Source organism: Limanda limanda, chromosome 3, assembly GCF_963576545.1.
Source record: "Limanda limanda chromosome 3, fLimLim1.1, whole genome shotgun sequence".
In the NCBI taxonomy this organism is placed as follows: Eukaryota; Metazoa; Chordata; class Actinopteri; order Pleuronectiformes; family Pleuronectidae; genus Limanda; species Limanda limanda.
The window spans coordinates 33,677,951-33,691,500 of NC_083638.1; the positions used below are offsets into that span (position 1 = coordinate 33,677,951).

General features: G+C 38.2%; 1 protein-coding gene across 1 annotated transcript in view; it reads right to left on the reverse strand.

The window, feature by feature from the left end:
• LOC132998941 (anoctamin-9-like) overlaps positions 1 to 13,550 on the reverse strand; it is a 95,185-nt gene that overhangs the window by 56,079 nt on the left and 25,556 nt on the right. The window contains exons 3-9 of the mRNA XM_061068694.1: positions 12,415 to 12,537; positions 12,174 to 12,313; positions 11,017 to 11,066; positions 10,798 to 10,856; positions 10,272 to 10,351; positions 6,544 to 6,678; positions 6,273 to 6,366 (exon numbers count right to left, since the gene is read on the reverse strand). Of these exons, the coding sequence (XP_060924677.1) occupies positions 6,273 to 6,366; positions 6,544 to 6,678; positions 10,272 to 10,351; positions 10,798 to 10,856; positions 11,017 to 11,066; positions 12,174 to 12,313; positions 12,415 to 12,537 (681 nt within the window). The remainder of the gene's footprint in view (positions 1 to 6,272; positions 6,367 to 6,543; positions 6,679 to 10,271; positions 10,352 to 10,797; positions 10,857 to 11,016; positions 11,067 to 12,173; positions 12,314 to 12,414; positions 12,538 to 13,550) is intronic.

Sequence of the window (13,550 nt, forward strand, 5' to 3'; positions counted from 1 at the left end):
ACGACTGGTTGCAATTGAAGGAAAGATGAATGCGGCCAAGTACAGAGATATCCTGGAAGAAAACCTCTTCCAGAGTGTTCTGGACCTCAGACTGGGCCGAAGGTTCACCTTCCAACAAGGCAATGACCCTAAGCAGACAGCTAAAATAACAAAGGAGTGGCTTCGGAACAACTCTGTGACCATTCTTGACTGGCCCAGCCAGAGCCCTGACCTCAACCCAATTGAGCATCTCTGGAGAGACCTGAAAATGGCTGTCCACCAACGTTCACCATCCAACCTGATAGAACTGGAGAGGATCTGCAAGGAAGAATGGCAGAGGATCCCCAAAAGCAGGTGTGAAAAACTTGTTGCATCATTCCCAAGAAGAGTCATGGCTGTACTAGCTCAAAAGGGTGTTTCTACTCAATACTGAGCAAAGGGTCTGAATACTTATGACCATGTGATATTTCAGTTTTTCTTTTTAATACATTTGCAAAAATTTCTACATTTCTGTTTTTTTCTGTCAAGATGGGGTGCACACAATGTACATGGAGCGTACATTGACGAGAAATAAAATGAACTTTTTTTGATTTTAGCAAATGGCTGCAACGAAACAGAGTGAAAAATTTAAAGGGGTCTGAATACCTTCCGTAACCCTAACCCCACTGTATGTTTATAAATGGCAGTGGCATGGCCACCCTGTACCTTGCACATGTTTAAATTAAAAACATGAATAAATGAACCCGTGTAATATTTGAATAGCTTAGTATTGACTGCACAATATCAGGGTAGTTATGTTTATACATGGCACTAGGTCCAGTTTAATATAAAACACACTTTTATACAATATATATAGTAGGGGGGTGCCTGCTTCATCTCTCCACCTGTTTGGCGGTCCTTGGCCTGAAAAACGTTGAAGACCCCTATACTAGACAGAGGTTTTATGAACACGGAGATAAAGCAGGCAAATGTCTGGCCTATTATGTTAAGAAGCGTGCAGAGTCCCAAACTATTGCAGCTGTATCTGATGAAGATGGCCATAAGGTATACGAAAATAAACTGATAAATAACTGTTTTAAGAATTTTTACAAAAACCTATACTCTTCCGAACAAGCTCCAGAGGGAGAGCAACTAATGGACAATTTCTTTGCTCAATTGGAGTTGCCAAATTTGTCAGAAGAGCATAAGACTGCCCTTAATAGTTCCATAACTATAACTGAAGTGCTTAAAGCTATTAATAAATTACAAAATGGAAACCTGACGGCTTCTGTTGTGAATTTTATAAACAGTTCCAAAATATTCTTGTAGATCCCCTTCTTGATATGTTCAATCACTCCTTCACTACAGGAGAATTTCCACAGACACTGAAGGAGGCCAATATATCCTTAATTTTAAAGAAGGGGAAGTGTTCTGACTCTTGCGGATCCTACAGGCCCATAGCCCTCCTAAATGTGGATAGGAAGCTGCTCTCTAAAATCTTTTACCTATACTGGTAAAGGAAGATCAGACAGGTTTTGTAAGGGGTCGGAATTCAGCTACCAATGTTAGACGTTTGTTGAATGCTATCATGGCTTTTAAACAGGAGTCTATTAATGGTCTGGTGCTTTCTCTCGATGCAGAGAAAGCATTCGACCGAATTAAATGGTCTTTCTTACTGTATACACTGGGTAAATTTGGTTTGGGGGAGAACTTTATAAAATGGGTCAAGATTATTTATACTAGACCACAGGCAGCAGTCTTGACTAATGGACTCAGGTCTGAATACTTCAATACTCACAGAGGGGTGATGCAGGGCTGCCCTCTATCGCCCCTCTTATTCGCTTTGGCCATAGAGCCACTTGCTGAGGCCATAAGGGTGACACCCATAATACGCAGTTTAGAGATTGGACAGCTGTGTCACAAAATAACCTTATACGCTGATGATGTTCTAATTCTTCTGACCGACCCTGAAACATCTGTACCAGGTCTTATTGATGTGATTGACAGATTCAGTTGTTTTTCTGGTTATAAGATCAACCTGGCTAAATCAGAGGCTATGCCCCTTGGTACCCTTTCAACAATACCAACTACTGTACCTTAATTTCCTTTCAAATGGTCTCCCAATGGGTTTGTGTACTTAGGAATCTTCATCACACCATCCTTTGATCAATTATATAAAGCCAACTTTGCATCCTTATTTTGTAAAATTAAGCAGGACCTAGAGCGATGGATGTCACTTCCTGTTTCCTGGCTAGGACGCATTGCCCTGGTCAAAATGAATGTGTTGCCTAGGTTATTGTATCCTATCCAAATGATTCCTGTTTTGTTTTCTAAAAGGGTGTTGAAGGATATAAATGGGTGGCTCAGCTCTTTTATTTGAAACAAGCGTAGACCCAGACTTAAGATGGCAGTATTACATCTACCAAGTTCGATGGGTGGCCTGGACTTGCCTAATATTAAAATTTACCAACTTTGTGCCCATTTAAGATTTGTAAACGACTGGGTTAAGGGTAAAACTTCAATCTGGATGGATATTGAGACGGCATTATTTCAGTGCAGACTAAGTGATCTATTATTTTTTAATACATTTAAAGAAATCAAAGCTTTCTGTGCAAACCCTGTAACAATCAACACTCTAAAAATATAACATCCATTTTCACCCCAGTAATTAATAATCCTGCTTTTCCCCAGGTTCTTCGGACCCTGGTTTTCGACAATGGTTCAATAAGAATATTAAATCCCTCAGTGACCTATTTTCAGATGATAAGCTTATGTCATTTGAACAGCTTACTAACAAATACAAATTGCCCAAACAAGATTTCTTTCGCTTTTTGCAAATACGGCATTATATCACTCATAGCATAACCCTTATTGAACACCCTGAAATATCTGCTGTTGAGAGGATTCTGTTTCATCAACAATTGAAGGTGTCTTTGAGCTCATTTTACCATGTACTTAATGTACACTTACTTCACATCATATGTGATATGTGTTCATATATACCATATTGATATTATATATCATTTTATACAATAATATTGTCTTTTGCACACTCTGTCTACATATTCTTAGACTCTTAGTATATTATATTACCTATTGTATAGTCAAATACTTATATTCATATTCATACTTCTACTATATATCATATCATACTCTGTATATTCTTGTTTACGTAAGTCTATATACACATATTTATACATGTGTACATGTTATAATTACTATTATTATACCACCATTACTATTATATATACTGTTGCTGCCATTATTACCATATACTGCTTTTATATTGGTAAAATTCCTATCATATATAAATATATATTATGTTATATTATATACTATATATACTGTACTATTCTTATATACTGTCTAACAATACCATTACCATCATATCATCAGTACTTTTACCATCATCTTGCCAATGCACCTTATCTATCTATTTTATTGTATTCTAACAATACCATTACCATCATATCATCAGTATTACCATCATCTTGACACTGCACCTTATCTACCTATTTTATTGTATTTTATCTTGTGCTTCTGTTTTTTATTCTTTCTACCTCAATATTTTTAATTTTATTGTATTGTATTGTATTGCATTCAAATATACCGGCTGCTATGACAACTTAATTTCCCTTCGGGGATGAATAAAGTACTCTATCTATCTATCTATCTATCTATCTTTTCTACTACCAGTGCGCAGGGGGTCAGAGATCAAGAATTCTCTTTGTCTGAAATTTCCTTTGTGTAATTCATGTGGCGACCGCCATTGTGCGCTCAGGCCACATGGTCATTTACATAGTCTCCATTTTGGGATAACATGAGTTAGACCACCATTTTGAGAGTCTATTATTGCCACGCCTTCTCTCTCTCCTCCTTAAAATGATGAATCATTGAATAACATTAACTATATTTCCCCTTTCTTTAATAAATGCTTTTGTAATTAAAGTATCTGTAGTCTGTGATTATTTGTGCATATGTGTGTGAATACAGCTGGATTACGATAGCCTGTGCTTGAACTCGAAAACCCTTCATTGTTTAATAAATAATCATTAATATTAACTATTGAGATTATTAATTTAACATTTATCATATGAGACTGATATTTATAGTTTGACTCGTCGGTCCCTGTAACCAGGGTGGTGCCCCTCTACGATAAGTAATGATAGCCTTATCATTTTTTAATTATTTTTAATAAATAATCTTTTATTATTTTAATAATCATATTTCATGATTATTAATAATTAGCCAACGTCAAGTCTACTCCTATTGCACAACACCAGGATTTTATGAAACTTCTACAGGTGCACCATAGACAGCATCCTGACTGGCTGAATCACTGCCTGGTATGGCAGCTGCACCGCCCTGAACCGTAAGGCTTTACAGAGGGTGGTGAAGTCTGCCCATTACATCACCAGGACAGCGCTACCATCCACAGAAGACGTCTACACCCAGCGGTGTAGGAGGAAGAGCAACCGGATTATTAAAGACCCATTTCACCCCAGCCATAAACAATTTTGCCTGCTGGCGTCTGGCCAACGGTACCGCAGCACCCGGGCCCGCACCACCAGGCTCAGAGACAGTTTCATCCCCCAGGCCATAAGACTTTTAAACTCCTTTGAACTGCAATAACTCCACCAAACCAGCACCCTTTCATATTTGCATATTTGCACCAGCACCGTGGCATACTTGAAAATTTGCACTACTGCACACAGTTGAACTATTGTTGTTCAATTTTTCTCTTGAGCTGTATATATATATATATTTTTAGATATATACATATGATTTTTATATTCAATTTTTGATATTCTTTTTTATTCTATTTTATACTAGTTCTATTTTATTTTTTTGGTTGTAATTATTGAGCATTGCTAGAAGAGAGCCTGTGACTCAAGCATTTCATTGCCAGCGACTGCTTAATGTTATTGTTGTGCATTTGATAATAAAAATCTTAAATCTCTTGAATCTCGAGGACCTCCTTTAGAAGCATTATACATCTCCCATAACTATTATTTCAGAGTTGGTACACAGGGAAATTAACTGAATTCAATGATCAATAGCCCTGGGTATATTAAGGCCGATGAATGCACAACATTGAGGCACAGTGACAGAATGTAAAATGGAAACAGAAAAATAAGATTTGGTATAAATGCAAGCACACTAACACACTCATATTCCGTGGTGGCTGCAGCCTGGTGTGGAAGAGCCTTTTGTTTGTTGTGACGTTCTTGCGGCATGGCAGAGCTTTTGTTTGGTGTGGCAGCCATCATGGTACACGATCCTCTCTGTACAGGTAATGCACTCTGCCGTTTCTCCTCCCTAATCATGTGCATAATAGTCTCCACTCACGGCCTTTGAAGCTCTCACCCTCTGGTTCTCCATGAGGATGTCAAGGTGGTATGTATGAGTTTATCCCTAAAAACGTTAGCTATTTATTTCATTGTCATCTACTAAATCTGTTTATGTGCCTTATTTGGGCTCTTTTGATTTCTATGGCCAACCCTTAAATGACACGAACTGTTATTAAATATTTAGCTGTATTAATTTGTCTTCAATTTTTTTTCTTGGTTTTTGTACATTGACATTATTTTGCTTTGATTTGTATTATTAATTTTGTTTTATTATTGAATTTGTTAATTAAGCATTTTCCTGGATATGTTTTCTTTTGTGATTTCATTTTCAATATTGATTTTTGGCGGCATTAGTTATGTCTAGAACATTTTTGGGAGGGTTAGGGCAGGACAGGCTTACCATGCCCTGCCGGTTTCTGTTGAATCAGTACAGTTTTTTGTTAACCAAAGTATTTTTTTTTTTTAAATGAAATGAAATCTAGCTTAGGAATTTCCTTGGGGGTGGAGCGGTCAAGCTCCAACCAGAAGGTCGGCGGTTTGATCCCAGTCTTCCCCCTTTGAAGGCCGAAGTGTCCTTGGGAAAGACGCTGAACCCCGAATTGCCCTGCATAGAAAAATAAGTGCTGCCTATAGATGCACTGTATGAATGTGTGTGTGAATGGCAAACTGTACTGTAAAGCGCTTTGAGTGGACTCGAGACCAGAAAAGCGCTATATAAAAACAGACCACTTATCATTTACCCACACACACTTGATATGTACATATGTATGTAGTATTTGGTTCCTAATGCTTTGTGATCTACTTTAAACGTCCCAAATGTTGATGGGTTGGCAGCCCCTGATATAGACTATAAAGGTGTTCTCTTAGGCCAGCTGCTGTTGCCTCATTCTACAGTGAATTTACAGCAGCTGATTGAAGAGAACAGATGACCAGACTAGAATGTCAGAAAAGAGATCAGTTCACCTTAGCATAGGCGCAGGTGTCTGACAGTTGCCACACAGTACACCTGTTGTCACAGCGAGGACACATGATGATGCTGGAGTTACACACTTCCTTACTGAAGACACACACAGATCAAGATTAGAGGATTGCTCTTCAAATAGGGCAGGTATTCTTTGATACTAGCGCTAGATAAACACATTTTTAAACGCCATCAAAAGGACCTTTACAAATACAGTTGTCTACAGTTCAGGACCATTAACCACATATTCTTACATCTATGTAACCAACTTACATGAGAGGGTTGGTGTTGAAAAAGGCAAGTCCATATAGGAACACCACAACACCCAGAGCAGCAGCTGGAACCAGCAGCTTGGTGTACCAGCCTAGCCACAGGTAGTACAGAGCCACCTTCTCTCCAAAGTAACATCTGGAGGGGAAAACAAAAAAAATACATCAACAGACCAGAGACTCTGGTACATAACTCACTGATTAAGTTGAAGTTTCCCCCTCTTTTGCCCTTATTCTGAAGAGCTGAGGACAGCAACCTCTCACACTTTTTCTATCAGACTAAAGATGAACAAAGATTTCCAGAACAGAGACGGCCATGTGATCCAGAAATGACTCACAAAAGGCAGCAAAAAAACATTATTTTTCATCCTGCATAAAAATAATTCTGTCACTTTTCATAGGAATGGAATAGTGCAACATTGGTAGACTAGTTATTATGGTAACAAACTTGGAAACATACATAATTTGCAGGGCGTAGGGTTCTCCCCCCCAAAACAAGGACGATTTAAATGCACAACTCGGCAGGTGACCTTTGCACCTCAAGACTGAAAGGGACTTATTAGTTTACACTAAACTTGTGTCTTCTATTTACCCTGTATGAAACAAAAGGGAGAATAATCATGAGAGTGTCTGTACTCGTCCTGTTAGATCTTAGTGCAGCATTCGACATATCGACTATCAAATTTGATTACAGAGATAAGGTGTAATTTGGCATTAACGGAACTGCCCTAAACTTGTTTCAATCCTATTTTTCAGATTGATTCCAATTTGTGCAAATTAATGATGAGTCATCTGTGCACCAAATTAACCATGGTATTCTACAGGGTTCTGTACTCGGCCAAATTTTACTAAATTAACAGAGGTTCTAATACTTGGCCATAAACACCTTAGAGACGCATTATTTGATGATATAGCTGGGCTATTCTCCTCCTCACCTACAAGGCCCTTAATAATATGTCACCATTATACCTTAAAGAGCAGTTAGTACCATATCACCCCACCAGAGCACGGCGCTCACAGTACTCAGGCTTACTTGTCGTCCCCTAAGTCTCTAAAAGTATAGTAGGAGCCAGAACTTTCAGCTATCAAGCTCCTCTCCTAGGGAATCATCTTCCACTCTCAGTTCGGGAGGCAGACAACATCTGTACGTTTAAGAGTAGTGTTCTTTTCATCATCGTCAACACAGAGAAAAGCTCTGCACACAGGTATGCATTTTGTGCCAGTTCACCCTAAAATGAACAAGTTCACATTCATTTGTGTCATTTATTATTCAAATGATTTACATGACAAACTTACAGTCATGTGTTTAGTTATTTATCGATGGTCAGATCATGTATGTGTAAGCTATTTTATTTAGTTGCTGCAATGTGGAAGGTTTGTGTGTTTCCTGTTATAAGCAGTGTGTCTGTTGGGACTTTTGTTATGAAGGGTTTCTAACGGAAGTGGTTCTGTGCTGCGTGGTGAAAGTTAAATAAACGGGCGAGTTGTCCCGAGTTAATAGCACATCTTCCATGTCCTTCTTCTACTGATAGCTTGCAGTATAAGCGTAGTAAACTTTTGGCTATATATATATATATATGTGTGTCGCTTTGGCACTTAAATACTAAGTCCTGACTGTGCGTCACATTTCATGTTGTAATTAGCACAAAATGTTGACAGAAAGTTGTTTTTCATGATGTTTAAAAATGCAGCCTCATAAAATCTGGAGCGAATCGAACAAACACTAAGTTACTTCATGTTCTGATCAGGGGTCTCACTTATAACCGTTGCATATGCACAAAACTGGGCCTGAATTGTACGTATGCCACTTCTCACACAAAATTTGGGATTCAAAAAAACTAACTGAAAAGTAATTTCCATGCAAACTCTGACCCATGCATACGAACATTTTGGAGATGGGAAAGTGAAGATGCAGACGTGAGGTGGTGAACTGAAGCCAGATTACTGATCCACTTCATCATTTACATTAAAACCAACATCTTTAGTTGTGCTCTTGTGAAACATCTGTTCCACACAAACCTTTTAATTGAAAAGTATATAAAATAACTAGGGCTGTCAAAGTTAACGCGTTAATCTATGAGATTAATGTGCCCGAGATTAATGCGAAAAAATATTTTAACGCAGTTAACGCAACTTTGTTTACTTCCGGTGTGCAGAAGAAAATTCAGCTCCTCGAGCAAGCTGCCAGCGTCATCGGTGACCACTGGACGTCAGTCAGCAATGACAATTACCTGGGTGTCACAGCTCATTTTATTGACAATGTATGGAAATTTAGATCTTTTGCATTGGAAGTAAAACAGAGGCGCGATATACAGCGGAGAACTGTGCGGAGGAATTCCTCGACGCACTTCAAACACAGCCCGTCAAATGATAAGTCCCGTCTGAATGAAAGCACAAACAAACAAGGACAGCAGGAAGCTAGTTCAAGATGTTGCCACCCGGTGGAATTCTGCCTTGGAGATGATCAAACGGATCCAGCGAAACAAGAGTCCGCTTGCTGCCACCCTGGCCCAGCAAAAGACCAACATCTCGATGTTGATTGCACCGGAGCTGGCTAAACTGCAGACGTTGGAGAAGCTACTTGAACCATGCAGGCAGCTACACTCTTTCCGTCCTCTCATGTGCACTTTTTTTATCTTCCTCGAACTGTGTGTGTGTGTGTGTGTGTGTGTGTGTTTGTGCGCATGTTCGTCTGTGTAGTCCTACTCTGTGCTGCGCCCGGAGCGCCAATAATATCACATACTTTTGCTGTTATCAGCCTGAAGTAAAAAAGGCATTTAATCATTTTTTTCAAGCATATACTTACTTGTTGCTAACAACAACTGCAACAGCGTCCCAACGTTTGTAATTCGTCTCATATGTGCTGAGGATCATACAACTCACTTTACTTCTCCACTTCAATTATTAATTTAATGTCATCCATCTTCAAGAACTTCTCCGCAGTTTGCTCCGTTCAATGTCGGGTGTGGAGGGTAAATTACGTATTCTTCACTCAAGCCTATGTGGAGGATACGTATTCGTAATGGTGTCTCAAATACACCTTTTTTTTTTTACCTTTTACTAATCTGGATGTTTCACTGAAGAAAGAAGCAGTGTTATTGTTTCCAAGGACATTGGGAATATTTTCAGCTGGGTTTTTTAAAATTCTTTTTACACAATTTATCACACATGATATTTAACGACCTGGCTGGCACTTTATAGGTAGGTGTTATAGGCCTGAGCCTCTTTGAAAACACAATATTGTGTAAAATACAGGCTGTCTGAAGTGATTACTCGTTAATTTATAAGATTAAGTCTTTAGAAGAAAAACAAACTTTTAATCGCGATTAATCTAGATTAATGAATTTCAAAATGTGAGATTAATTAGTTAATTGTTTTTAATCTATTGACAGCCCTTAAAATAACTTACAGCCAATTACGTTCAGATTCCTGTAAACAGTGGAGTTACAGAGCCGAGTCATTAACCGTTTAAAAAAATATATCTTCTAACACTGTGCGTGTATTATCAAATCACTGCAGTGAACGTGTCTGTGCCATCAGGTGCACAGAGCACACTGGAGATCACTTACAAGAAATTAAAAAATATTCACTTTCCAAATAAAATTTGATTGATACATATTTAAACAAGAAGTGTTTGCTCTCTGACAATGTGGGTCTCCCATCAAAGTCAAGACAACTGCATGCCCCAACATGCCAAAACAGGAAATATAATATTGCCATGGATTCACTGACTTGACGTCGTTAACTGGTTGTCCTTTAAACAGACCCGACCATCGAGCCCACTCTCTCTTCAGTTGTTGCTGCTTCTTTCTCTGAGAATAATGGAAAAGAAAATCAAAGTACAGCCTACAGGATAAAATGATGAACAAAAAAGTTTCACATCACTATGCCAAACTCTGATCATAATTTTTTTTCAGTGTGTAAATATTATAATACATAAACGTGAATATTGAAAATCAATATTTGGATGAAATAGCCTGTGTCAGATTTAGCAGGTGCTAGCTGTTATGTCAGATAATATTAAATATTAGTAATCTTTTCAATTAATTATTTAATCAACATGTAATATTTTATGCTCAGACATGCTTTTCTTTGTAGTGTACACTGAGCATCTTTGGCACAACATTTCACCAAGATGAGTTTCGTTCTTTATCTGGTCTCATGTTCAGATACTTGGTAGTCGAGCATTGAGCAACAGGTTTGACTCAATAAAGGAGTCACATTGGGACATTAGCAATATTCTTAAAGGTTAACTCACCTCGTGAAGGCAGAATATAGTTTCAAAAACATCTTTCATCAGCAGCTCCTTCAAGTTCTCTGAGAGAAGAAAACACAGCATGCCAATATGTTCTATATCACATTGTGTGTCAAATCTCTTCATTATTAAAAATATTCATGGTTACCTAAAAGTCTGCATGTATGAAATATTGTTATATCTGCCAGTGGTTAACATAGCCACAGATTATATCACACTCACCCCCTGTGTTGATAAAGGTCTGATGAAGAATGAAATCGACAATTCTGATTCTGTAGAAACATTAAAAAGTTAAATGATCTGTTTTTATGTTGTGCTTTTCTAGTCTTGCTGAGCACTTCAGCCATTCCTACACACATTCATACGACACAACCATCAGACGCAAATTTGGGGTTCAGTGTCTTGCACAAGGACCATTTGGCACATGAAATAGGGGCGGTGTGGCCTAGGGGGCAGAGTGGGCATTCTCCAACAAGAAGTTTGCCGGTTCAATCCCCACTCTTCCCCATCTACATGCCGAAGTGTCCTTGGCAAGATACTGAACCCCTAAATGTTGAGTGTACTAAAAATGTAAGTCGCTTTGGACAAAAGCGTCAGCTAAATAACATGTAATGTAATGTAAAATAGAGGGGGCGGGGCTCAAATCACCGCTCACCCACTCTACCTGCTAAGCCACAGCCGCCAAAAGAAGAAGAGTTCATCAGCAACCCACTGTATGTAAACACCATCCATGTACATTCTTTTTTCCAACATTTGTCTGTACATCTTTGCTCCCCTTTCAACCTCATGGTTTTGGTTTTTTCAGAAAAAAAATTGTGATGGGCTTCTATGGTGCTGAATACTATTGACAAAGCCTTTTTCATTGCCAAAATGCACAGCCTCAACTGTCAGACTTCTCATTTTCTCACCTGCACTGTATGCTCACTATATTATATACATTCTACTTTTATGTAAAAAAAAAAAAAAAAGTGTCAATTTTCACGTGTTACAATGCAAACAAAGCTGCCTGAGGAACAAAACTCTGATTTAAAAAAAAAAAGTTTCGGCTAGAATCATATTTCCTGCCTCTGAATGGAAAGTGTTGACACAAGACATGAGCACTCCTGGGCCACAATTGACCATATTCCAATGGTTTCTTTCAGCTTGATAATGATCCATTTCACAAAGGAACTGACAACTAAAACTGGTTTCATGATAGTGAGTTCACCTTAAATGTGCAGTTGTCAAATCTACAGAAATTATGTAATGTTAAATCTCAAAAGAATGTATCCAAAATCTGTTGGAATCCAGAATAGACATGAACTACCTAGTGTTACTGTGGGGTTCCTAATGAAATGCTTATTGAGCCATTATCTATATCTTACATATACAATTGTTACCTGGTAGCCTGGGTGACAGCCCTGCTCAAATCTCCACACCAGTTGCAAGAGTCAGAGACCTTTAGGAGATACTGGTAGTCTTCAAATATCTCACTTGGAGCACGCAAGCCAAAAAACACTTTGTCATCATGAACAATCCTCTAACAGATAGACACACAACACATGAAATGGTTATCTTCGATTCTTAGTCATTTATAATATTAAATGGCATGTCAAGTCACAGTATTTTTAAAGAACTCACAGTTACGGTGATGCTTTTCTTCTCAAGCTGCTCGATGAAGGCCCTTTGTCTCTGAGCTTTTTGATGGGTGTCATCGTCCTCCTTCTGGGCAACTAGTACGTAATCAAATGTCCTGTGGGTGGGCTGTTCAAACACAAAACACTGCCAATGACTAATGTAAACTTATGACTGAACACATGAAGCTGGGCTCCAGAGTGCAAACATTTTGGTTCACCATGTACACACACAAAATCCTAGAGGCTAGCTAACCTTATATTTTAATATTTTTAATTCTAATTCAAATGATGCTATAACATTATGATTGTCAGTGGTTTAAAATGGTTTTACAATGATGAAGATAATGTAATTTATCGTTATTTATTATAACTAAATAAAGTATAGTCCAACAAAATGTGTTATTGTGACAGGCCAACCTTAATATTTAATAATGCAGAGGTTTCCTTGTTCAGTTTGAAGCCTTACTTTATATCCAGGCAAAATTGGTATATACAATGAAATATCCTGAACTGAATCGTTATTGAATCCAATCTGAAATCGAATAGAAACCTTATAAAATCGGAATCAAATCAATTAAGGAAATCAGTGGTGATACCCAGCCCTAGGTAAGAAATTACCAATAATATGGAACTATCAAGAAAATGTATAGTGTGTTATTGCGGGGCAAAAGGCGCCGTGAAAAACCTTGTGGTGCACATAAATTATGTACGAGGCACCTAAATGAAAGGAGCCCTCAAATTCTTAAAGTATTTCTTTAGAACTTTTGCCAGGCACTCGCTGGGCCCCATTCTAGGCCACTTCAACTACATTACATTACATTACATTTAATTTAGCTGACGCTTTTATCCAAAGCGACTTACAATAAGTGCATTCAACCCTGAGGGTACAAACCAAGAACAACAAGAATCAAGACAGTAAAATTTCTTCGAAATAAAGCAAAACTACAAAGTGCTATAAGTAAGTGCCATTTTAGTGCTACCAAAGTGTTAGTTTCAAAAGTGGTTAGTTTTTTTTTTATTCAAGGTACAGTCGGAAGAGGTGTGTTTTTAGTTTTCGGCGAAAGATGTGTAAACTTTCAGATGTCCGGATGTAGAGTGGGAGCTCATTCCACCATTTAGGAGCTAGGACAGCAAACAGTC